Genomic DNA, 26328 nt, shown 5'->3' on the forward strand with positions numbered 1-26328 from the left:
CTGGCTTGGGTGTGGTGGGGTATAGGGGATGAAACATACAAAACACAGAAAATAGGAGCAGATGGATGCCATTTGGTCCTTCAAACCATTCAATATGATCATTAGCCAAATCAACCCTGTTGCTGCTGTCTCCTCATTGCCTTTGATCCGTTTAGCCCTCAGAACTGCACCTAACTCCTTGAAAATATTCAATCGTTTGGCCTTACCCGTTCTCTGTGGCTCACCATGCTCGAGGTGAAGAAATTTCTCCTCAGCTCAGTCCTAAATGACATTCCTTGTATCTTTAGAGGGAGTTGGGAATGGAGTTCCAGGATTTTGACTCAATGACAAGTTAATTAACGGTTACAAGTGGGTAGGATGGAGAACCCCAGTTATGTATAGGAGTCGGTTAATGAATAGATACTTTAATCTAACAAACTAATCTGAAGGGCCCGCAATCATCTGGGGATCTAAATGGAGGGATTACCGTTCACCAGAAACTCAACTGGACACACCATATAAATACAGTGGCTATAAGAGCAGGTCAGAGGCTGGGGATACTGTGGCGAGTAACTGACCTCCTGGCTTGCCAAAGCCTCTCTAAAGGTCAGGAGTGTGATGGAATACTACTTCCCAGAATGGGCGCAGTGTCAACAACAACTCTCTGAATCGCTCCGCAAGTAGGCGGCCTGTCTCCCCAATATAGAGGAGGCCACACCGGCTGCCTCTGAATCGCTCCGCAAGTAGGCGGCCTGTCTCCCCAATATAGAGGAGGCCACACCGGCTGCCTCTGAATCGCTCCGCAAGTAGGCGGCCTGTCTCCCCAATATAGAGGAGGCCACACCGGCTGCCTCTGAATCGCTCCGCAAGTAGGCGGCCTGTCTCCCCAATATAGAGGAGGCCACACCGGCTGCCTCTGAATCGCTCCGCAAGTAGGTGGCCTGTCTCCCCAATATAGAGGAGGCCACACCGGCTGCCTCTGAATCGCTCCGCAAGTAGGCGGCCTGTCTCCCCAATATAGAGGAGGCCACACCGCCTACTTGCGGAGCGATTCAGAGAGCACCTCTGGGCCACCCGGACGAACCAACCCAACCACCCTGTAGCACAGCATTTCAACTCCCCCTCCCACTCCACCGAGGATATGCAGGTCATTGGACTCATCCACCGCCAAACCACAACAACGCGACGGTCGGAGGAGGAGCGTCTTATCTTCCGACTGGGAACCCTCCAACCACAGGGGATGAACTTGGACTTCACCAGTTTCTTCATCCCCCCTCCCCCCACCTTGTCTCAGCCGAATCCCTCCAGCCCGGCACCGCCTTCCTGACCTGCAGTCTTCTTCTTGACCTCTCCGCCTCCATCCTACTCCAACCTATCACCCTCACCTTGACCTCTTTCCACCCATCACATTTCCAACGCCCCTCCTCCAAGTCCCTCCTCCCTACCTTTTATCTTCTCCTGCTGAACACTCTCTGCTCATTCCTGAAGAAGGGCCTGTGCCCGAAACGTCGAATCTCCTGTTCCCTGGATGCTGCCTGACCTGCTGTGCTGTTCCAGCAATAAAGTTTCAACCTCAACTTTCCAAAACTAATAAGGTCCCTTCTTGAACCACTGCAGCTCATGTGGTGTAGGTAGACCCACAGTGCTGTTGGGAAGGGAGTTGCAGAACTTTGACACATTGATGGTTAAGGAATAACAATAGATTTCCAAATCAGGATGGTGTGTGAGTTGGAAGAGAGCGTGCAAGTGATGGCTAATGTATCCACTGTCCTCATCTTTCTAGGTATTAGAGTACATGAGTTTGTCAAAATAAATGCCTTGACAAGTTGTTGCATCTTGCAGATGGAGATCCTGAGCATCGGTGGTAAAGAGAGTGAATGTTTAAGTTGCTGGGCAGTAGTCCAATCAAATAGGTTGCTTTGTCCTATATTTTGTCAAGCTTGAGTGTTGTTGGAGTTGCACTTATTAAAGAAGTTGGGAGTATTCCATCAAACTCCTGACTTGCGCCTTGTTAATGCTGGACAGACTTCTGGAGAATTAGAGAGGTGCATCACAGAATATCCAGCTCGTAGCCTGTCACACTGATATGATGATCAATTAGAGACTGCCCCCCTTAACAATGTGCTGCTCAGTAGAACTCGATTCTGGTACATTGTAATTTAATTCACGTAGCAACATTACCATGAGGAAACCTCCAATTTCCTGAGCTGGCTCAGAGTTGAGGTGTCAAGCTTAAAAGGCTCATGTCTATCTGAGTCCTCCATCATATTGATCATCTACATCACATTTAAAACACAGAGTGTAATTTAAACTTTGTTGGATGCAGTGATGTCAATACTTAAAGTGCTTCTCTTTAATATACAGCACCATAGCAGTGAAAAATGAATACTTATAATGGTTGCTGGCTTTCTTTCCTCTTCCTTTCATGACAGCTGTAAAGGGTTTGTTCAGGTGTGTGTGAAACCTTATGCGGTCCTCAGACAGACAATAGAAGGAGAAATGATTCCACAGTGAATATAATGGAGCGACAATGACCTTGTTCTCTCTGTGCTGTTGGTGTGGTCCAGCAATCTAAGAGCCTGATTCAGGATAGATGCTGGCTGGGTGTGAGAAGGTTATGTTGTGAGTCTTGGCCCACTTTGCAAAGACGGCCTTCTCAGTAATAAATCGGTGACCTCCACGGAGGGCATTTTCGTGAATGGCATACTTCTCACACTCATCTTGACTCCCAGCTTCATAGTAATGATAAGGAACTTTCTTACGCCCTTCAGCTCTGTGAAATCAGAAAAACAAGTCGTCAATGACATTTTTTTGATTGCATTGCTTCCAGCCTTGCTTTATCACAATCTCAGCAGCTTTAAAGTCAGAAAACAAAGTTGGTCTTTAAGGGGACAGCAAGATATGCAACTAACTGTTAGCTCATGTAGAATTTGAGTATCACAGAGAAAAAGATTCATTTTGTAGATGCATTGTGTACTCATCAAGACAATTTGCAAAAGGAAAACAACATTTTAGCAGTATAAGAGGAGAGTGCTGAATGGTGGTAAGTGGAGTCTGATTGGTGGCAGTGTCGTCAGAGAGATCATTAGACCATGACTGACAATCCTCCTATTAGATGCAGTGTTTCCAACATTTCAGCCATGTCTACTCTTCAGAAATACTTCGCTGGCGATAAAAAAGTCTTGGATATTCTTAAGGTGCAGAAATTGTGGTGCAGAAATGTTGCTTTCCTTGTACATTGGCAGTTCTTGCAAATTGTCCTGATGAGTGCAAAGTGAAAGGATTCAACAAAAGTTTTTCAGCAATATTCAAAACCTTGGTGTTGCCTATAAATGTTTCTAAGAGAAAGTGAGGACAGCAGATGCTGGAGATCAGAGTCGAGGGTGTGGTGCTGGAAAAGCACAGCAGGTCAAGGAGCATCCAATGAGCGGGAGAATTAATGTTTTGGGCATAAGCCCTTCATCATTCCTGATGAAGGACTTATGCCCGAAACATTGATTCTCCTGTTCTTTGGATGCTGCCTGACCTGCCATGCTTTTCCAGCACCACACTCCCGGCTATAAATGTTTCTAAGGTTTATACTCACTGGAAAAGCGAAACATTGTGTGCCTTAAGAATATCCAAGAATTTTTTATCGCCAGTGAAGTATTTCTGAAGAGTAGACATGGCTGAAATGTTGGAAACACTGCATCTAATTTGCCCACAGCTAGATTCCACATTGACCAATGAGATAATGTCCTTTAGTGAGTTTGCTCAAGGGATAAATATGAGTCAGAGAGATCTCTTCTGCTGTTCTTCAAAATACAGCGTCAAGAGATGACTTACATCCATCTAAAAGGACAAATAGGGCATTATTTTAATGTCTTGATTAAAGTGGTGCTGGAAAAGCACTGCAGGTCAAGCAGCATCCGAGGAGCAGGAAAATCGATGTTTTGGGCAAAAGCCCTTCATCATTCCTGATGAAGGGCTTTTGCCCGAATCATCGATTTTCCTGCTCCTCGGATGCTGCCTGACCTGCTGTGCTTTTCCAGCACCACTCTGATCTAGACTCTGATCTCTAGCATTTGCAGTCCTCACTTTCGCCCTGTTTTAATGTCTCTTATTGTAATGCATGTTGTGAAAAATAGAATGTGCAACAGTGTGAGGCCCGCTCAATACTGCACTGGAATGGGAACCTGGATTATGTGCTCAGGCTTCTAGACCGGGAGTTGAGTTTCACAAGGTTTTGACTCATAAGCAAACCTATCCCCAATACATGTGCATTATCAGACCTCTCAAAAGGAGAGTTACAGTAACAAACTGGATGGGAACCACCTTAAATAGTTTCATGGAACGGCAAACCAGAGGAAACATTTTCACAGACAATGCACTGTCCACAAACAGCAAGGAACAACATTCTTTTCTCACCCTCAATTTAATACTCCAGCTAAAGGATAGTACCTTGTTCAATGGGCCGCTCCCACAGCAGTGTGTGAGAGTTATATACCATGGCGTGGGGCAGTGTTGAGCTCAATGTCCTGCCTTGAAGGCACGTGAAACAAACTCCTATGCAACAGCCATCAGCCAAAACGTGAAGCTTTAACAAAAGGGATAAAGGCTGACTGATTCATTTTAACTCCGAGCGTGATGGTATGATATTTGAGTGTAAGTTTTTGTAAAGGTGCAGAAACCCAACAATAATAAGTTCCCTAACTCATTCCAGTGACAATCTTCACTACCCATTCTTTTCTTTCACTCATTTACATGATGTGAGTGTCTCTGGCTAAGCCAACATTTATTGCCCATCCCCATTTGCCCCGAGGGTAGTTCAGAGTCAACCACATTGCCATGGGCCTATATCCCAGACCAGGTAAGAAAGGGCATTTGTGAACCAGATGGGTTCTTCCCCAGTGGATTCATGGTCATCATTAGACTCCTGAAGTCCGTATTCTTTAATGAAACTCAAATTCCACCATCTACAATGGCTGGATTCGAACCCAGGTCTACCAGAACATTACCTGGGTCTCTTGATTAACCATGCAGCTATAATACCACTAAGCCACTGGCTACCATTTGCTTGCTGTTCTTAAGGTTTCTCTTAAGGCAGCAGTAGGTCAACCCAGTAGCTTACAGACCAGGAGGTTTCCGTGGTCTCAGCCAAGTTGGTAGTATTGGCTTGTGATCCCAGGGTAAGGGGTATTTCTGCTCCTGAAAACAAGTCCATTGGCCCCAAGTGAATGTGGCTGTGAGTTAGGACAGTCGATGCTATCGCAATGTACTGTTAGTCGAACATTCAGCAATGGTTTATGTATTTCGGAACCATTTCTCATGCAAAGCATTGTGGTGGGTTCCTCAGTCTCCCTTCATTATCAGTGTTAGGACAGCTCTTGTCAGCTAATGATCTGGGACAGTGGATCAAGAGTTGGGAGCTGCACTTTGGGGAGGGGATGGCCTAGTGTTACGATCACTCATAAATCAGAAACTCAGCTAATGTTCTGGGTGCCTGGTTCATGTCCCAGATGGTGGAATGTGAATTCAGTTAAAGAATCCTGATGTAAGGATATAGCGATACCAACAAACCATTGCTGATTGTTAGAAAATTCATTGTCATTGTTTACATACTTAAAAAAAGTGAGCAACATGTTCAAGTAACCAGATTATTACTGATCTAGAGAACAAATAAATGTGTTTGTTACCATTTTATTTGACATATAATGATCCATAGTATCAGGAGACTGTATAGTTCACTGTCAATACCCTTGTCATTTCTTACATTGATTATAATGGGTGCTGATACTTAATTATGATTCCTCAGTTCCTGCATATCTGCATTTCTGGCAAGTGTTTTCAGACCAGACTTTTTCCAACACTTGCTATAACAGCAACTTGCATTTAAGTAGTGCTTTTAGAATATAGTAAACTGCCCAAAAGTACTTCAGAGACTTGGATAAAATTTGACATGGAGTTGCATAAGGAGACACTAAGGCAAATGTTCCTAAAGACAGGAAAGAGTTAGTCATTAAAGGTAAAGTTTTCATTGTCTCAGAGGAGCAGAGGGATGCTCTTTCAATAGAGGGGATGGGTTTAAGCTCAGGCAAGGGGTGAGGTTAAGAAGGAGAATCCTTCATGGTAATCTCAGTCAACATTCGGGAGCATCCTAAAGGAGGATAGATGTGAGGAGAGGGAAATAGGACGGGAAGACTAGAGCTTAGACCTGAGATAGCTGAAGGTACAGCTGACAATGTTGGGTTGATGTAGATTGGAGATTCGCTTATATGGTCCTTGTGGCATAGTGGTAGCCTCTCTACCTCTGGGCCAGGAGGGTCAGGTCCAAGTTCAACACCCCCCCAGCAGTATACAACAACATCTCTGAGCAGGTTGATTAGGAAAACATCTGAAGATTCATTCATGGTCAGAATTAAAGCAGCTTGGGTAACTTTAGGGTGGAGAGGGAAGGGTGATGCCATAGATTTGACAACAAGGACAATAAAACCCCATGTAATATCTCCATCCAAAAGATATTGTATTGTTGTGGACGGCACGGTGGCACAGTGGTTAGCACTGCTGCCTCACAGCGCCAAAGACCCGGGTTCAATTCCCGCCTCAGGCGACTGTCTGTGTGGAGTTTGCACATTCTCCCCGTGTCTGTGTGGGTTTCCTCCGGGTGCTCCGGTTTCCTCCCACAGTCCAAAGATGTGCAGGTTAGGTGAATTGGCCATGCTAAATTGTCCGTAGTGTTAGGTAAGGGGTAAATGTAGGGATATGGGTGGGTTGCGCTTCGGCGGGTCGGTGTGGACTTGTTGGGCCGAAGGACCTGTTTCCACACTGTAAAGTATTCTAATGTTGAAACAAGGCCCTGATTTCCCTCCTTGGTAAAATATTCCATGGGACTTTGACGAAAAAGGGCAAGGCCATCTTGCTCCAGTGTCTGGACCAATATTTACCCCTCCCCCAACCTCACAAAACCAATCTGTTAAAACACTGCTGTCATTGGCACCTTATTGTATGTCACAGAAACAAAAAAAGTAGGAAAAGGAGTAGGCCATTCAGCCCTTTGAGCCTGCTGCATCATTCAATATAATCATGGATAATCATCCAACTCAGTACTCGATTGCTGCTTTTTCCTATATCCTTTGATGCCCTAAGCCCTCAGAACGATATCTAACTCCCTCATGAAAATCTTCAATGTTTTGGCCTCAACTTCTTTCTGCGGTAAAGGTTTCCACAGGCTCACCTCTCTCTGGGTGAAGAAACAGCTCCTCTCGGTGAAAGATGGAATTGCAGATGCTGGAGGTTAGAGTCAAGAGTGTGGTGCTGGAAAAGCACAGCAGGACAGGCAGCATCCGAGGAGCAGGTGAAACGATGGAAAGGAGGATGGAGTGGATAGGTGGGAAGGAAGATGGACAGGTGGGACAGGTCATGTGGACGGTGCTAAGCTGGATGGTTGGAACTGGGTAAGGTGGAGGGAAATGAGGAAACTGGTGAAATCCACATTAATGCCATGGCGTTGAAGGGTTCTGAGGCGGAAGATGAGGCGTTCTTCTTCCAGGCATCAGGTGGTGAGGGAGCGGTGATTGAGGAGGCCCAGGTCCTGCATGTCCTTGGCGGAGTGGGAGGGAGAGTTAAAGTGTTCAGCCATGGTGCGTTGAGTTTGGTTGGTGCAGGTATCCCGGAGATGTTCTCTGAAGTGCTCTGCGAGTAGGCATCCTGTCTCCCCAGTGTAGAGGATACTGTATCGGGAGCAACGGATACAGTAAATGACATTTTGTGGAAATGCAGGTGAAACTTTGATGGATGTGGAAGGCTCCTTTGGGGCTTTGGACAGAGGTGAGGGGGGAGGTGTGGGCTAAGGTTTTGCAATTCCTGCGGTGGCAGGGAAGCTGCCGTGAAGGGAGAGTGGGCTGTTCGGGGACGTGGGCCAGACCAGATAGTCGCAGAGGGAACGGTCTTTGCGGAAAGCAGATAGGGGTGAGGAGGGAAATACATCTCTGGTGGTGGGGTCCATTTGTAGGTGGCGGAAATGGTGGAGGCTGATGTGATGTACCAAAGATTGTTGGGTGGAAGGTGAGGACTAGGGGCGTTCTGTCCTTCTCCTCTTCCAAATCCTTATCGTATCCTTAAACCATGATATCTGGTGTTGGTCTCCTCCAGTTAGAATTTTGACAATTTTGTTAAACTGTCAATTGACTTCTGCACTTCCTGTCAAAGTAGCTTCACTTTACTGATAGTGAGCAGGCTGGAACATTCTAGGCTCAGAAAGGGTGACATACAAATAGCTTCTATCATTTTACCATCAGAACATCCAGATCTAGATTGTTGCAAAGTCAGTATACCTGCTGTGGGTGTCTCCCGCTCTGATCCCATCCTTCCCTTCATAGATGGCCTTCAATCAATTAAATAACCTTCAAAGTACATAAACAGGTTCAATTCAGCCCAACTGAACAATGTGGGTATTTCTACTCCACATGAACCTCCATAGTCTGGAATATCCTGGGGGTCACTCCATACAAATCCTGCCAGATATTAGAGTCATAGAGATGTACAACATGGAAACAGACCCTTCGGTCCAACCCGTTCATGCCGACCAGGTATCCCAACCCAATCTAGTCCCACCTGCCAGCATCCGGCCCATATCCCTCCAAACCCTTCCTATTCATATACCCATCCAAATGCCTCTTAAATGTTGCAATTGTACCAGCCTCCACCACTTCCGCTGGCAGCTCATTCCATACACGTACCACCCTCTGTGTGAAAAAGTTGTCCCGTAGTTCTCTTTTATATCTTTCCCCTCTCACCCTAAACCTATGCCCTCTAGTTCTGGACTCCCCGACCCCAGGGAAAAGACTTTGTCTATTTATCCTATCCATGCCCCTCATAATTTTTTAAACCTCTATAAGGTCACCCTTCAGCCACCGACGCTCCAGGGAAAACAGCCCCAGCTTGTTCAGCCTCTCCTCCAACCCTGGCAACATCCTTGTAAATTTTTTGTGAACCCTTTCAAGTTTCACAACATCTTTCCGATAGGAAGGAGACCAGAATTGCACGCTGCTTTTGTTTCAGATTTCCACTACCCGCAGTTCTGTATTTTCATTTTAATCCCTTTTATGATATGAATTGAGGGACAAATGTTGTTCTATTTCACAGCTGAGCCAAGAGATCTTTGAGTCTCCCCGAGATGGACATGGCACGTGGACTTACTATCAGATTGGAAAGATGGTACATCTGACAGTGCAGCACTCCATTGACGCTGCCAGTGGAGCGTCAGCTAGATTGTTGAACTCAGGAGAGGTATGGGGAAGTTTTATTCGACCTAATTTCTCTCCAGAGATGCTGCTAGATCTGCTGAGCTTTTCCAGCAATTTCTGATTTGGCTGTTCAGCTCAGGCCCGAGTGTGGGACTGAATGGAGACAGATATTTGGACAGTGACATGAATAGGAAAGATTTGGAAGGCTATGGGCCAAACACTGACAAGTGGGACGAGTTTAGTTTGGGAAATGTGGTCGGCATGGGCGAGTTGGACTTTGCTATATGGTTCTATGACTCTATAGTGCTGATCCTTCAGTGATAGGCCCTAGTTTTGAAAGCCCCCTGTTCCTCCCCTATAACAGGGAAAAAAAGATCTATTTTGGCCCATCTTACCTGCAGTAGGTATCATTAATCATTCCAAAGATATGGATTTTCTGGCAGACATCCATGGCCAGCAGGAGTGTGAACCAGCCAGTGCTCAGGTAAGTACCTGACTGCATCCTGTTAGAGCAAGAACAGGAGAGAACACTTTAAAACAATTGCCTGTTAGCATATCTTCAAACCCACCTCATAAAGTACTCTCAGGCAGGCGATGGAAAATGTCACAACTTTTGACAGGCTGTTTGAATTATTTATCCTCAGCTCTCAACGTCTGTCAGTTTGCAGCCTGCAGTGTCTTCGGAATAACATTTTAGAAACAAGGAGGAAAAAAAAGCACCGTGCAAGACTATAATCAGACATATACACAGTCAGAGAAAAAAATGAAGTGAGCATTTTGGGCTCAGAGCTGTGGACGTTACATTCTAGCTGTGCAGAGATCTGATTCGGACCCATTCACTGTGTTGCACACAGTTCTGGGCATTGCAGTTCAGTAAGGATACACTAATCTTTCTGAACACAGGCTGCAGTGAACAGGTTTATAATCCCTTGACTTAAACTTAAGGGTTGATCTAACTGAGGTGCCAACAAGCAAGATAGAGCCAAAGTAGTACCTCCAAATGGGGTCATATTGTTATCTCTGTTGAAAGTACCCAGCAAGTGGGAGATATCTTTAATCAAGCTGTTCAAATACATTATGACAATACTCTGGTGCAAATGGCACTTCAAACATAAGAGCAGAAATAGGCCATTCAGCCCTTTGAGCTTGCTCTGAGATGTGATCCCAGGCATCCTGGCCCAGAGATACAGACACTATCACTGCACCCAGAACATGAGAAACAGGAGCAGGAGCCGGCTATCTGGCCCATCAAGCCAGCTGCGCCATTTAAGAAGATCATGGCTGACCTTTTCATATACTCGGTTCCACTTACCTACCCTCTCACCATAACTCTTAGAACATAGAACCTAGAACATTACAGCGCAGTACAGGCCCTCGGCCCTCGATGTTGCGCCGCCCTGTCATACTAATCTGAAGCCCATCCCACCTACACTATTCCGTGCATGTCCATTTGCCTGTCCAAATGACGACTTAAATGCACCTACACTTGGCGAATCTATTACCGTTGCAGGCAAAGCATTCCATGCCCTTACTACTCTCTGAGTAAAGAAACCACCTCTGACATCTGTCTTATACCTCACTTTAAAGTTGTGTCCCCTTGTGTTTGCCGTCCCCATACTTGGAAAAAGGCTCTCCCTGTCCACCCTATCTAACCCTCTGATTATCTTGTATGTCTCTATTAAGTCACCTCTCAACCTTCTTCTCTCTAACAAGAACAGCCTCAAGGCCCTCAGCCTTTCCTCGTAAGACCTTCCCTCCATACCAGGCAACATCCTAGTAAATCTCCTCTGCACCCTTTCCATAGCTTCCACATCCTTCTTACAATGCGGTGACCAGAACTGTACACAATACTCCAAGTGTGGCCGTACCAGGGTTTTGTACAGCTGCAGCATAACCTCATGGTTCCGGAACTCAATCCCTCTATTAATAAAGGCCAAAACACTGTATGCCTTCTTAACAGCCCTGTCAATCTGGGTGGCAACTTTCAGGGATAATTCCCTTTCCGTTCAAAAATCTATTGTCGCCTCAAAAACATTCAATGAGGTAGCTTCAACTGTTTCATTGGGCAGGGAATTCCACAGAATCACAACCCTTTGGGTGACCAAGTTCCTTCTCAACACAATCCTGAATGTGCTCCCCCTTATTTTGAGGCTGTGCCCCTCAATTCTAGAACAAAGGGCATAAAGCTAATGTTATGCTCATTGTATTGTTATGGTTAAAAGATAAACAGGTGGGAGAGAAGGCAAGAGATTAGCATGCGATTATTCAGTTAGTGCAGGCATTATAGGCTGCCCCATAATAATTCTGTGATTCTCTGAAATATCTTGAACAAACACTGATTTAATAATGTGGGTCATTCGATCTGTCTGCCTCCCTTCCATGGTTCTGTTGATATCTGGCTGTCCCTGGATGGGAGCATTCAGTGTCCACTTGTATATATGAGGCTTTTCTTGCAAGATACAATCTCTCCCACAACCAAACTTCATGTTTTATTTGAATGTTTGTCTTTTGTTACAGTGTTCCCTTATGAATGACTATCTCATTTTAATTTTAATTTTTAAAAAGTTGTTAACTTAGTTCGATTGTTTTGAAAAGGTTTATACATTTGGTTTATACATTCCCATGTGTGCTTGGGAAGGAAAGCACAGTACCAGTTACACACTTGATTGTCATTCACAACTGAATATTGCAAGGACTGGACTACATCATCAGCTCTGTGAAAGTGAGGACTGCAAATGCTGGAGATTAGAGTCAACAGTGTGGTGCTGGAAAAGCACAGCAGGTCAGGCAGCATCCAAGGAGCAGGAGGATTGACGTTTCGGGCAAAAGCCCTTCATCAGGAATGAGGTCAGCTCCCACAATCAAATTTTAATTTAGATTCTGCAAGTTACCTTCAAAGATTTGATTTTTGGTCCCTTTAAGGACTGTCACTTGTTAATTTTGCTTTGTTAATTTTGTTTAATTATCTTTTTCATTTCAATTTACACCAGGGACACTGGATGTCCCTGGTGTAAAGACGGTGTCTTTTCATTTGTCTGTTTTTCAAAATTGTGCCCTGAAATGAAAAGGAACTAGAGAGACCTAGGGATGCAGGGACCTAGTTCTGTGAAAGTGGTGTCACAGATTGACAGGATGATGAAGAAGGAGTTTGGCATGCTTGCCTTCATTGATCAGAGCATTGAGTATGGGAGTTGGAACATCATGTTGCAGCTGTACAGGACATTAGTGAGACCACGTTTGAAATACTGTGTGCAATTCTGGTCTTTCCGATGTAGGAAGGATATTATTAAATTAGAAAGGGTGCAGAAAGACTTACAAGCACATTTTAGTCAGCGTGCTTGGGCCAAAGGGCCTGTATCCATGCTGTAGGATTCTATGACTCTATGACCATCTCACCCACAATTTTCCCCATCCATACTGGATAATTAAATCTTGTTATTTCTCAAATTTTGTTATAAGTGATTGAAATTTACAGAACACTTGTTCATCTCTATTTGCACTTGTTTGGAAATTTATTTTTAACAAGTTCAGCTAAAAGATATTACAGAAGCAAGGAGAGAATAAGTGAAGAGACTGGTAGCTAATAAAAACGAATTGAAAAGTCATTGATTAGCATATAAACAAAAGGGTACTGAAAGGAGTGAGGCCGAAAAGGAACTGATAGCAAAAAAGGTGGCTCAGTGGTTGGCGCTGCTGCCTTGCGGCACCGGAAGCCCGGGTTCAATTCTGGCCTTGGGCGGCTGTCTGTGTGGAGTTTGCACATTCTCCCTGTATCTGCATGGGTTTCCTCCGGGTGCTCCGGTTTTCTCCCACACTCTGGAGGTGTGCAGGTCGGGTGAATTGGCCACGCTAAATTGCCCATAGTGTTAGTTGCATTAGTTAGAGTTAAAAATGGATAGGGGAAAGGGTCTGGGCGGGTTACTCTTTAGAGGGCCTGTGTAGACATGTTGGGCCTGTTTCCATACTGTAGGGAATCTAATCTAGTCTAATCTAATCTAATCTAAGGATGTTACTGGACGTAGAATGTTTGATTCGTAAGGACAGGCTGGATAGGCTGGGACTGTTTCCCCTGGAGTGTTGGAGATTGAGGGATGACCTTATAGAGGTTTATAAAATCATGAGGAGTATAGATAAGTTGAATAGCAAATGCCTTTTCCTTAGGGCATAATTTTAAGGTGAGAGGAGAATGATTTAAAAGGGACATGAGGGACAACTCTTTCACACAGAGGGTGGTTTGTGTGTGGAATAAACTGCTGGAGGAAGTGATGCTGGAGGATGTGGGTGCAGTTACAACATATAAGAAACATTTGGATAGGTACATAGACAGGAAAGGTTTGGGCCAAATGCAGAGAAATGGTGCCAGTTTGGTTTAGGAAATCTGCTCAGCGTGGGTGAGTTGGAACAAAGAGTATGCTTCCATGCTTCATGACTTTCTGACTCTACGAAAGGATTGCTGTATGTTTTGAAAAGCAACTAACCTCACACTTGTGGCAAGCGTTGTGTAAATAGCTGTAGGAGCTAGCAGAAATGGAAGTGGCTGCAGATGAGTATGATCCAAAAGGTGCTGTATCCACATACAGCCAAATTGGCAACAATTGGTCTATGGAATAATGATGAGTTATCCATGACAAAAGGTTTTTCCTGCTAACTGCGTGATTGGTAACTGAACAGCTTAGGGCTGGGAGGAAGATACAGACATAAAAATGATTTGATCTCCATTAGCATAGAAGCGGTCTCTCCGTTCTCTGCCATCAAAACCTATTTTATCCTTGAAGAAAACAAGATGCCCTGCAGGAATTCATCAGGGCTCCTTAGATGGCACCATCCAAACCCACAACTACTTTTGTCTAGGAGGATCAGAGCAGCAGATACATGGGAACACCATCACCCATTAAACTTCCCTGAAGTCACTCACCACCCTGACACGGAAGCATATTGCTGTTCCTTCAATTTTGCTGGGTCAAACTCCTTGAACTCCCACCCTAACAGTATTGTAGTCTACCTGTAGCACACGGACTGCAACGGCTCAAAAATGGACCTTCTCAAGAGCAACAATTGGATGAACAATAATTGTTGCTCAGAAATGCCCACGATAATGAATGGGTAAAGAAAGTGTTAGCATGATGGAGTTGATAGCTTCCTTTGTCATTGATTTGTGGGAAAAGATGAACAATGCTGCTTCTTAAAGTTGTTGTCCAGAGGGCAGATCTGTCACCTCTGCCACTGTAGCTTCCAGCTCAAGTCTCACTCCATTGTTTAATTTGATTCCCAGTGCTTGTTGCTCCCAATTGCAATGTTTAGCCTTGTACCTATCTTCTTTCTCAGATGGACATACACATCCTATGATACTATTCCAAAGAAAAAACAGGAAACATTCCCCATTTTCTATCCAATAATTTATTATTTAACCAAAAAAAGTCACGAAGAAAGGCAGATAACCTGATTATTATCATTTTGCTATTTATGTGATCTTGCCTTTACTATATTAGAAGAGTGACCAAAAATGCAAAACAGACTTGCAAAGGACTCTGGGACGGCCAATGCTTGGGAAAGGGGTCAATTCTTTCCAGCAGAGGAATCTGTGCTGAGTGAAACTCTTGGGATTTAGCGGTATGTTGTAACTATTGATGGGAACAGCCAGCATCCTGTTTAAGCATCAGTGTAAGCCGCCAGCTTTGTTTATCGAGTTACCATTATCGCCCTCAAAGCTTGCTTCAGCAAGAAATCCTATTTTATACCTGGGGAGCAGACTTCAAATCATTTCCATAAATGTTTCAGAGATGCTGACAAGTCCTGTCCGATATCTCATTTTCACCATGACCTAAAAAGCCTTCAGGCTGGAAAATCAATGCATGAGTTCAAGTTTATTTGAATTTTTTTTAAAAAAGATACAAAATGCTGAATTGCACCGCACCAGACATTAAGTAGAAAATGAGTAAGCAAACTGACTCATGTTAAATGGTGTTTGACTTTGACATTGAATAGGATTTTGGTGAGGCTACACTGGAGGACTGTAGTTTTTCATCTCCAAAGGAAGGAAATATGTGAATTGGTATAGTACAGATTCGTGAGATTGTGTCCTCGGTTGAGAGACCTGTCTCATGACGAGGCACTGTGAAAATTGGGCTAATATTGTTTGGTGTTCAGAGGCTGGAGAGGTGGCTTCACTGAAATAAGGAAGATCCTAAAGAGGTTTGACGTGTTTGGTTATTTTTTACCTGGCTGGTGAACCTAGAACATAGGGCACACTGTTAAGATTTGTGGCTAATTATTTAGGACTGAAATGAGGTGTAATGTCTTCACTCAAAGGGTTGTGAATCTTTAAATTCTCTACTCCAGAGTGTTGTGAGTCTTACTTAGAGACATAGAATTATAGAGATGTACAGCACGGAAACAAACCCTTTGGTTCAAATCGTCCATGTCAACTAGATATCCTTAATTAATCTAGTCCCTTTTGCCAGCACTTGGCCTATATGCCTCTAAACTTTTCCTATTCATATACCCACTTAGATGCCTTTTAAATGCTACAATTGTACCAGCCTCCACCACTTCCTCTGGCAGCTTATTCCATTAACGCGCTACCCTCTGCATGAAAATGTTACTCCTTAGGTCCTTTTAAATCTAACCCTCTAACCTTAAACCTCTGCCCTTCAGCTTTGGATTTTCCTACCCCAGGGAAAAGGACCTTGACTATTTACCCTATCCATGCCCCTCATGATTCACCCCTCAGCCTCTGATGTTCCAGGGAAAACAGCCCCAGCCGATTCAGCCTCTCCCTATAGCTTAAACCCTCAAACCCTGGCAATATTCTTGTAAATCTTTTCTGAAACCTTTCAAGTTTCTCAACATTTTTCCTGTAGCAAGAGGACCAGAATTGAACACAGTATTCCAAAAGTGGCCAAACCAATCTCACTTCATTCAATATATTCAGGAGCACCAGGTCATTACTGATCTCTTTAGGCATCAAGGGATATGGAAAGTGGTTAGAAAAATTATGTTGAGACTGAAGGTCAACCAGGATCAAACTGAACCGACTCAATTTCTGATCCTATTTTGATGTCCCACTTCCGGTTTGTTTAACGTTGATTGACTTTGTCAACAATTACTGTAACGTCAAGGAGGGTTCTGATATTGAAACAAATGTTTGCTGCATGTGTTTAGTCAGTTTTCCATTTCTCATGAGTGTTCTGGCATATCGCAATCTGGGAGATCGAAAATTACCTTCTATCTTCCTGGGAGTTACAGTGAGATGTCCACATTCTCATGAAGGGCTTTCATGGACAGCCCATCAGCGTGAAGAGGTTAAAATCTAACACAGTAGTCCACAACTGTAGAATTCCTTCCTTCCTGTAGTGCTGTTCTAGATTAGAGCAGCAACAGCTTCCAGAGTTAAACTGCTGTTAAATATCCCAGAGTGTTTCACAGGGACTCATTCAGAATCGAGGAATTGACTCACAGTCAACAAAAAAACCATTCAGCCAAGTGACCGAAATCATGGATTCATTAAAAGCAAATCGTGTACAATTAAATTAGTTGAGTTGTTTGTGATGTTATGGAAGGAGTTAATGAGGCAATCAATGTTGTGCATATGGCCTTTCAAGAGGCCTTAGTGAAAGTATTGAAATTAATTCCATTAGGCAACGTTAAAGCCCTTAGCATTATAATGGCAGTCATAGCATGAATATGGAATTGGTCAAGGGACAGAGAGGAGAGAGAGGAATAGGGAACAGAACTTTATCAGATTTGAAGAAGTCTACAGAAGTATTGCCCAGGGTCAGTATTTGAGCCACTGCTCTTTCACGCATAAAATAATGAGCGGAACTTGAGCATAATTTCAAAGTTTGCAAGAAACTCAGAGACGCCGTAAACCTGGTGAAGTACATCAATAGACTCAGGAGGACGTGGACAGAATGAAATATTACACAGACGAGGGAGTGATATCTTACTGGTGGGAAGAATGGAGACAGTATAAATAAATGTTTTTTCCAATTCAATCATGGGTTATGGACATTGCCTATTTCTAACTGCTGCTGAATTGGCTTCTTGAACCCGTATGGTCTTGGTTTGCAAAAAAGAGCCCCAGTATTGGTGAGAAGAGACTTTGAAGATTTTCATCCAGTAACAGTGAAGGAATGGCAATAGCTTTTCAAGTCAGGATGGTGAGTGGTTTGGAAGGGAACTTGTTGGTGGGATTCCTATGTATCTGCTGTCCTTGTCCTTCTAGATGGATGTGGTCATGGGTTTGGAAGGTGTTGTCTGAGCATCTTTGGTAAATTTCTGCAGTGCATCTTGTAGATTCTACACACTGCTGCTACTGAGTATCTGTGGGGGAGGGAGTGGGTATTTCTGGGCTGCTTTATCAAGCAGGTTGCTTTGTCCTGATTGGTATCAAGCTTCTCGAATGCTGTTGGAGCTGGACCTATCCAGGCAAGTAGGGAGTATTCTAACATGTTAATGGCCCTGACAACATTCTGGCAATAATACTGAAGACTTGTGCTCCAGAACTTGTCGTGCACCTAGCCAACACTGGCACCTACCCGACAATGTGGAAAACTGCCCAGATATGTCGTGCATACAAAAACACAGGACAAATCCAACTCAGCCAATCACTGCCCCATTACTATCATTGCTTCACAACAACCTACCCAATCTGATTTCTGCCAGGGCCACTCAGCTCCTGACCTCATCACAAGTGGCAAGTAACATTTCCACCATACAAATATGAGGCAATGGCTGTCTCAGTAAGAGACAATCTATCCACCATTCTCGAATTTCAATGGAATTACCAGCATTGAATCCCCCACTATCAACATTCTGCAGGTTAACATTGATGAGAAACAGAACTAGATTTGCCATATAAATACTGTGGATACAACAGCAGGTCAAAGGCTGGTCCAGTTCAGTTTCTGAACAATGGTCATCATCAGGATGTTGATAGTGGGCAAATCCATAATGGTAACACCAGTGAGTGCTGAATGGTAAGAATTAGAATCTGTCTTTTTGAAGATTGATTTGATTTGATTTATTGTCATGTGTACCTAAGTACAGTGAAAAGCTTTGTTTGCGAGCAGTACAGGCAGATCATAGTAAGCAAGGACGTACAGATCATAGGGTGAAAAAATTGCCTTGGACAGAGTAAGACATACAGGTTACCCTGCACAGGACGTTCACTAGACAAGATCAACAATAGCAAGTTCAGCATTATTTTAAGTTAGAGAGTCCATTCATCAGTCTAATAATGGCAGGGAAGAAGCTGTTCCTGAACTTGTTAGTGTGTGTGTTTTCGAGCTTTGATATCTACTGCCTGATGGAAGAGGTTGGAGGAGATTATTACTGGGGTAGGAGGGGTCTTTAATGATGTTGGCAGCCTTTCAACAGCAGTGAGGTGTATAAATGGAGTCCATGGATGGGAGGTTGGCTTCCGTGATGGTCTAGACTGTGCACACCACCTTCTGTTGTTTCTTACACTTCGGGGCAGAGAATAAGAAACTACAGGAGGTTGTGTGTGCAGGCAAGACAGTCATTGCTTAACATCGGTGTGGCATGTAAGTTACTTGCCACTTGTCACCCCGGTCTGGATACTGTCCGGGTCTTATTGCATTTGGGCATTGGCAGCTTCAGTGTCTGATGAGTCGCAAACAGTGCTGAACTTTGAGCAATCATCAGGGAACTCATGACATTGTGAAAGAGGGAAGGTCAGTCAGCAGTCAGTTGAAGATGAAGGGGCCAAGGACCCTACCCTGAGGAACTCCTGCAGAGCTGTACGAGAGCTGAGATAAATGACTCCAACGAGCACAACCCTTTTGCTTTGTGTCTGGCGTGTCTCCAACCAGCGGAGAGTTTTCCCTCAATTCCCACTGACTCCATAGAATCACAGAGATGTGCAGCACGGAAACAGACCCTTTGGTCCAACCTGTCCATGCCAACCAGATATCCCAACCCAATCTAGTCCCACCTGCCAACACCCAACCATATCTCTCCAAACCCTTCCTATTCATATACCCATCCAAATGCCTTTAAACTGTTGCAATTGTACCAGCCTCCACCACATCCTCTGGCAGCTCATTCCATACACGTACCACTCTCTGCGTGAAAAAGTTGCCTCTTAGGTCTCTTTTATATCTTTCCCTTCTGACCCTAAACCTATGCCCTCTAGTTCTGGACTCCCCCACTCAAGGGTAAAGACTTTGTCTATTTATCCTATCCATGCCCCTCATGATTTTGTAAACCTCTATAAGGTCATCCCTCAGCTTCCAACGCTCCAGGGAAAACAGCCCCAGCCTGTTCAGCCTCCCTATAGCTCAAATCCTCCAACCCTGGCAACATCCTTGTAAATATTTTGTGAACCCTTTCAAGTTCCACAACATCTTTCCGATAGGAAAGAGACCAGAATTGCACACAATATTCCATCAGTGGTCTAACCAATGTCCTGTACAGCCACAACATGACCTCCCAACTCCTGTACTCAACACTCTGACCAATAAAGGAAAGCTTACCAAACACCTTCTTCACTATCCTATCTACCTGCGACTCCGTTTTCAACAAGCTATGAACCTGCATCCCAAGGTCTCTTTATTCAGCAACACTCCTGAGGACTTTACCATTAAGTGTATAAGTCCTGCTAAGATTTGCTTTCCCAAAATGCAGCAAGTTTTTGCTTGGGTTCCTCGTTGTTGCCTTGCTTTCAAGGATAGGCACTCTCACCTCACCATTTTACATCTAAAGTGGCTGATGGAACAGAAAATCTGTGATGTTTGTGTACAAAGCCATGAACATGGGTCTGACAGGTTTAGATAGCTGTTAAGCAAAACATATAGGATCCTTATCTTTATGGAGCACATTGAGTACTAGTTTAGTGTCATATTTTCTGTTATAATGTTCCTGTGCAGCAACCTGTGATGTTTTATTACATTAAAGACACTATATAAATACAGATAACTGTTGTTGAAAGGCATCGAATATGTTGAAGCTTGAAATAATGTATTTGACTGGAAGCACTTTCTCATGGGATCCATCAATGGGTTTTGCTGACTGGTAGTTTTTTATTGGGAAAACACAAATAGCAACAAGAAAGAATTAAAAGTGTTTTACCTTAGGAGCTGGCGTCTGCATTTAAAAGATTACCTGGACTTAGCTGGGCAAGAACATCACTTTGACAATACCGAAAGAAGTCAAAGGCTATTTGGGAAAGGTGGGACAGGCTGAAAAGTGGGATTGAAAAGATCAACTGTAATCCTCTTGATTGTCGTACAAGCTCAATGGCCGAATCCTGCTGTTAAGTCTGATCACAGAATAGTTTTGGCACAAAAGGAAACCATTTTCAACCTATTGTACCTGCACTTTATCTGCTTATGTTCCTAAGACCAAAGACATTTATGTAGAACACTTACTAAAACTCTTGTTACCCTGAAATAACTGCATAGAGGCCAGTATCTCATCACCATGTCAAAAAGAAGGAAGCATATACCAGGTATAGACAGGATAGATCGAGTGAATCCTTAGAAGAGTATAAAGGCAGTAGGAGTATACTGAAGAGGGAAATCAGGAGGGAAGAAAAGGGACATGAGACAGCTTTGGTAAATAGAGTTAAGGAGAATCCAAAGGGTTTTTACAAATACATTAAAGACAAAAGGGTAACTAGGGAAAGAATAGGGCCCCTCAAAAATCAGCAAGGTGGCCTTTACATGGAGTTGCCGGAGATGTGGGAGATACGAAACAAGTATTTTCATCAGTACTTACTGTTGTAAAGGACAGGGAAGATATAGAATGTAGGGACATAGATGGTGACATCTTGAGAAATGTCCACATTATAGAGGAGGAAGTGCTTGATGTCTTGAAATGCATAAAAGTGGATAAATCCTCAGGACCTGATCAGGTGTACCCGAGAACTCTGTGGGAGGCGAGGGAAGTGCTGGGCCTCTTGCTGAGATATTTGTATCATTGATAGTCACAAGTGAGGTGCTGGAAGACTGGAGTTTGGCTAATGTGGTGCCATTGTCTAAGAAAGGTGGTAAGGACAAGCCAGGGAACTATAGGCCAGTGAGCCTGACGTCAGTGGTGTGCAAGTTGTTGGAGGGAATCCTGAGAGACAGGATGTACATGTATTTGGAAAGGCAGGGACTGATTCAGGATAGTCAACATGGCTTTGTGTGTGGGAAATCATGTCTCACAAACTTGATTCAGTTTTTTGAAGAAGTAACAAAGACGACTGATGAGGGCAGAGCAGTAGATGTGATCAATATGGACTTCAGTAAGACGTTGGACAAGGTTCCCCATGGGAGACTGGTTAGCAAGTTTAGATCTCACGGAATACAGGGAGAACTAGCCAATTGGATACAGAACTGGCTCAAAGGTAGGAGACAGAGAGTGGTGGTGGGAAGTTGCTTTTCAGACTGGGGGCCTGTGACCAGTGGAGTGCCACAAGGATCGGTGCTGGGTCCTCTACTTTTCATCATTTATATAAATGATTTGGATGTGAGCATAAGAGGTAGAGTTAGTAAGTTTGCAGATGACATCAAAATTTGAGGTGTGGTGGACAGCGAAGAGGCTTACCTCAGATTACAACAGGATCTTGACCAGATAGGCCATTGGGCTGAGAAGAGGCAGATGGAGTTTAATTCAGATAAATGTGAGGTGCTGCAATTTGGGAAAGCAAATCTTAGCAGAACTTATACATTTAATGGTAAGGTCCTAGGGAGTGTTGCTGAACAGAGACCTTGGAGTGCAGGTTCATAGCTCCTTGAAAATGGAGTCGCAGGTAGATAGGATAGTGAAGAAGGTGTTTGGTATGCTTTCCTTTGTCGGTCAGAGTATTGAGTACAAGAGTTGGGAGGTCATGTTGCGGCTGTACAGGACATTGGTTAGGCCACTGTTGGAATATTGCGTGCAAATCTGGTCTCCTTCCTATCGGAAAGATGTTGTGAAACTTGAAAAGGTTCAGAGAAGATTTACAACGATGTTGCCAGCGTTGGAGGATTTGAGCTATAGGGAGATGCTGAACAGGCTGGGGCTGTTTTCCCTGGAGCGTCGGAGGCTGAGGGGTGACCTTATAGAGGTTTATAAAATCATGAGGGGCATGGATGGGATAAATAGACAAAGTCTTTTCACTGGGGTCGGGGAGTCCAGAACTAGAGGGCATAGGTTTAGGGTGAGAGGGGAAAGTTATAAAAGAGACCTACGGGGCAACTTTTTCACGCGGAGAGTGGTACGTGTATGGAATGAGCTGCCAGAGGATGTGGTGGAGGCTGGTACAATTGCAACATTTAAGAGGCATTTGGATGGGTATATAAATAGGAAGGGTTTGGAGGGATATGGGTCGGGTGCTGGCAGGTGAGACTAGATAGGGTTGGGATATCTGGTCAGCATGGACAAGTTGGACCAAAGGGTCTGTTTCCATGCTGTACATCTCTGTGACACTGTGAGTCTCAGTCACCCTTTATTTACTTGTGCACAATATACTAACTGTGGCCAGCCAACTCAGAGTCAATCCCCTGAACTGAGGAGATTCTGAATCCCCTGTTAAGTATCTTTTTCCCCTCCCCTACGTTACTTCACTCGTGCTAATATTCTCTAGCATCCATGTTGTCTGTGCATGTAGTTTCAAAACACATTGAAAATACCAAGTGAAAATAACTTTATTAACATTCCACCACCAGGAAAGTCACACGTGTGGCCAATAAACCAGTGACAAGCAAAGCCCAGAGCGAGCAACGCTTATGTGGAAAAAGTGAAGGGGAGGGTAGGGACTAAATCAAAATAGAATTGGAGGGGGAAATTAAGCACTCCACTCTCTGCGATGCCCACCTCTTCCTATAGGTAGAGAGAGTATTGGTAGACACTGCGTGCTCCTTCCCCAAGGACACCCAGGCCTGAACATAACTACGGAAGATTGCCAGGCATTCAGCCATAATGACTCCTTCCATGGCCTGCTGTCTGGAACAGACCGATGAGGAGATCCTCCAACCCGCCCGCTCCCCTCCGCACCAGCATGCCCAAAGATCAGGAGCGTTGGGGCTGAAGTGCAACCAGAATCAGAGGAGATGGTTCCCCTGCTCAGTTTTTTCCTTTATTTTTCTTCTTCTTTTTCTTTTGTTTTTAGTGAGAGACACAAGGTGGACAAATCTTTATTCAATTTCCACCACCAGGAAGAAAGGAAACACCCAAGTAGCCAGTGACAATCAATGCCCTTCACATCAAAGGGCAATGCTGCATGATCAAACAGTGAAGGGGAGGGCAGGGATTAAATCAAAATAGAGTTGGAGGGGGAAATAATACACTCCACTCCCTGCGGCACCCACCTCTCCCTGAACAGCTGAAGGGTGTTGGTGGACACCGTGTGCTCCTTCTCCAGAGACACGCGGGCTCAAACGTGCACCTTGTGTCTCTCACTGTGTCTCACACCTGCACACACACACAACATGAGTCCTGGGGAAAAACTAAGCACTACCGCAGTTAGGCGGTAGTGTGGGGGTAAAAGAAAAAAAATCAACAGGAGTGTCAGATGTCCTTTTCACTCTGAGAGCTGGCTGTAAGGGAGCTGGATCAATGTGGAAGTGAAGGACTCTGCTCTTTTCCCTGTCTCAAAAGAGGATAAAAAAAGAAAAAGATAAAAAAAGAAAATAAAAAACCAAGTCAGGAGTCCATATGCATTGCTCTTACTGGGCTTTCCTGCACTCTGAGAGTTGGCTCTGAGGGAGCTGGATTAGTGTCAAGGATTCTACATGCGTAAATAAAGCATGACCTGGTGATGGGATACTGGCCCTGTGGAAAAAAAAAACCCAGTGAGATTTGCAAATGAATCAAATTCTAGAGACTTGTAAAATTCGAACAGGACCTGGCAGGATACTCCAGATGGTGGGTGCATCCAGAACCAGGGGTCACAATCTGAGGATTCGGGTTAATCATTTAGGATGGAGACGGGGAGACATTTCTTCAGCCAAAGAGTGGTGAGCCTGTGGAATTCATTATCACAGGAAGGAGTTGATGCCAAAACATTGACTGTGTTTAAAAGGCAGCTAGATACAGCACTTGGGGCAAATGGGGAGAAAGCAAATTTAGGCTACTGAGTTGGACAATCAGCCATAATCATAATGAATGGTGAAGCAGGCTCAAAGGGCCAAATGGCCTCCTCCTGCTTCTAGCTTCTATGTTTCTATGAATGTACTGGTCCATCATTTTGAGCTCTACAAGGTGTGTCAGATCAGTATGCGTCATTTGTCTGTTTTATTGGATTATACTTTTGGGTAGCCTCCAGCTAGAGGCCTGTGGCCTAATCTGGGTCCCAGTCTTTAGGAAGGGTTGCCAAATTCTCAGCGAGAATGCAGAGGGCTTCACTAGAATGGTATCGGGTAAGGGATTCCAGGTACATTGTGGCTCAGGGGAAACTAGGACATTGCCCTTCAAGCTGAAAAAGTCATGGAGAGATTTCACAAAGTTGGTCAAAATGGTGCCTGCTTTAGATTGATTAAATAAATAGAGAAATTGTTTTCAGTCACAGAATGATCAGTAACAACATTTCAATTAATTGACTAATTAAATCTAAAGTGAGTACAATCTGGATGTGTGGCCTGTCAGGATGGTAAAAGGAGATGCATTGCTAACATCCAAATGTGAATTGGGCGGCACAGTGGCACAGTGGTTGACACTGCTGCCTCACAGCGCCAGAGACCCGGGTTCAATTCCCGACTCAGGCGACTGACTGTGTGGAGTTTGCACATTCTCCCCGTGTCTGCGTGGGTTTCCTCCGGGTGCTCCGGTTTCCTCCCACAGTCCAAAGATGTGCAGGTCAGGTGAATTGGCCGCAGTGTTAGGTAAGGGATAGATGTAGGGGTATGAGTGGGTTGTGCTTCGGTGGGTCGGTGTGGACTTGTTGGGCCGAAGGGCCTGTTTCCACACTGTAAAGTAATCTAAATCTAAATCTAAGTAATTGGATAAATATGTGAGGTGAAAAAATACCAGGCCTTCAGGGTAAGGGATGAATTGGGTGACTGTTTCTAAATGCAGGGTCGGCCACATTAGTCCAATCTTTGTCTTCTCATGGGATGTTGGCGTCACTGGCAAGGCCAGCATTTGTTGCCCATCCCTAATTGCCCATGAACTCAGGAAAGGCCATTTCAGAGGGCTGGTAAGGGTCAACCGCATTGCTGTGAATCTGGAGTCACATGTCAGCCAGGTCAACAAAGGATGGGAGATTTCCTTCCTTAAAAGACATTGGGATACAATGGGCTTTTAACAACAATTGATGATAGTTGTTGTCATGGTGACTGACTTTTGCTTCAATTGATCGAATTTAAATCCCGTCAGCTGCCATGGTGGAATTTGAACTGCTGTTCTGAGGGTCTTAACCTGAGCTGTGATCACTAATCCATTACCATGAGGCCACCATCTTCCCAAGTCTCCTTTTCAATTCACCATTTCAGCAGCCAGGTCTTAGTGCGCATCTTAAAGAAAGGCAGAGAGGTGGACAGAACAAAGCCGAGAGCTTTGGGTGGTGATACCTTGAAGGCACAATGTTGTGGGAAGGCAGGGATTGTGGAAGAATCCGGAGTTTGAAGAATGCAGAGTTCCTGGAGGGTTGGAAGTTGCAGAGTCAGGGGATCTGATTGGGAGGAGGGAGTCCACAAATCCTCGGGATTTGAGAAGGAGAATCCTGAGGTTGAGTTTTTGCCAGAGTGTAATCCAGTGCAGGTCAGTGAGGACAGGATGACAGGTGAACAGGATCATTTCCAGGGAGAAGGTCCCATCTGCCCGTTCAGGTAAATACGAAAAATCTTACACAGAGAGGAAGTGACCAATATTCATCGCTAAGGCAAATCTTCTCACCACTGCTGCTTGTGGTTACTTGTTGTGCATGGATTGGCTGCTGACCTTCCCTATGGACTAAGATTGATGGCACTCTAGAATGTCTTGAGTGTATTCTCTCTTTCATAGATACTTAATCACATACAGCTCACAGTCAATGAACAAGTGGGATTGTTTTTAGTTTTATGATATGAAACCTGACTTATGCACTTCATGGGAGGCTCCTGGGGAGTGTTGACAAACAAAGAGACCTTGGAGTGCAGGTTCATAGCTCCGCGATAGTGGAGTCACAGGTAGACAAGAAAAAAGGCAGCATTTGGTACCC

The 26328-nt window shown here is 44.4% G+C and overlaps 1 protein-coding gene across 3 annotated transcripts in view; it reads right to left on the reverse strand.

Annotated features, from left to right (window-relative positions):
- Positions 1-1326: 1326 nt before the first annotated feature.
- Positions 1327-26328, reverse strand: part of st6galnac3 (ST6 (alpha-N-acetyl-neuraminyl-2,3-beta-galactosyl-1,3)-N-acetylgalactosaminide alpha-2,6-sialyltransferase 3) — a 278305-nt gene continuing 253303 nt past the window's right edge. For all 3 annotated transcript variants that reach the window (XM_087990259.1, XM_043698678.2, XM_087990260.1), the window contains 2 exons: positions 9599-9706; positions 1327-2752 (listed from right to left, as the gene is read on the reverse strand). In XM_087990259.1, the coding sequence (XP_087846385.1) occupies positions 2551-2752; positions 9599-9706 (310 nt within the window). In that variant the 3' untranslated portion in view covers positions 1327-2550. The remainder of the gene's footprint in view (positions 2753-9598; positions 9707-26328) is intronic.

This window comes from Chiloscyllium plagiosum, unplaced genomic scaffold, assembly GCF_037043375.1.
Source record: "Chiloscyllium plagiosum isolate Xiang-an unplaced genomic scaffold, Cpla_swu_hap1 HiC_scaffold_9, whole genome shotgun sequence".
Classification (NCBI taxonomy): domain Eukaryota; kingdom Metazoa; phylum Chordata; class Chondrichthyes; order Orectolobiformes; family Hemiscylliidae; genus Chiloscyllium; species Chiloscyllium plagiosum.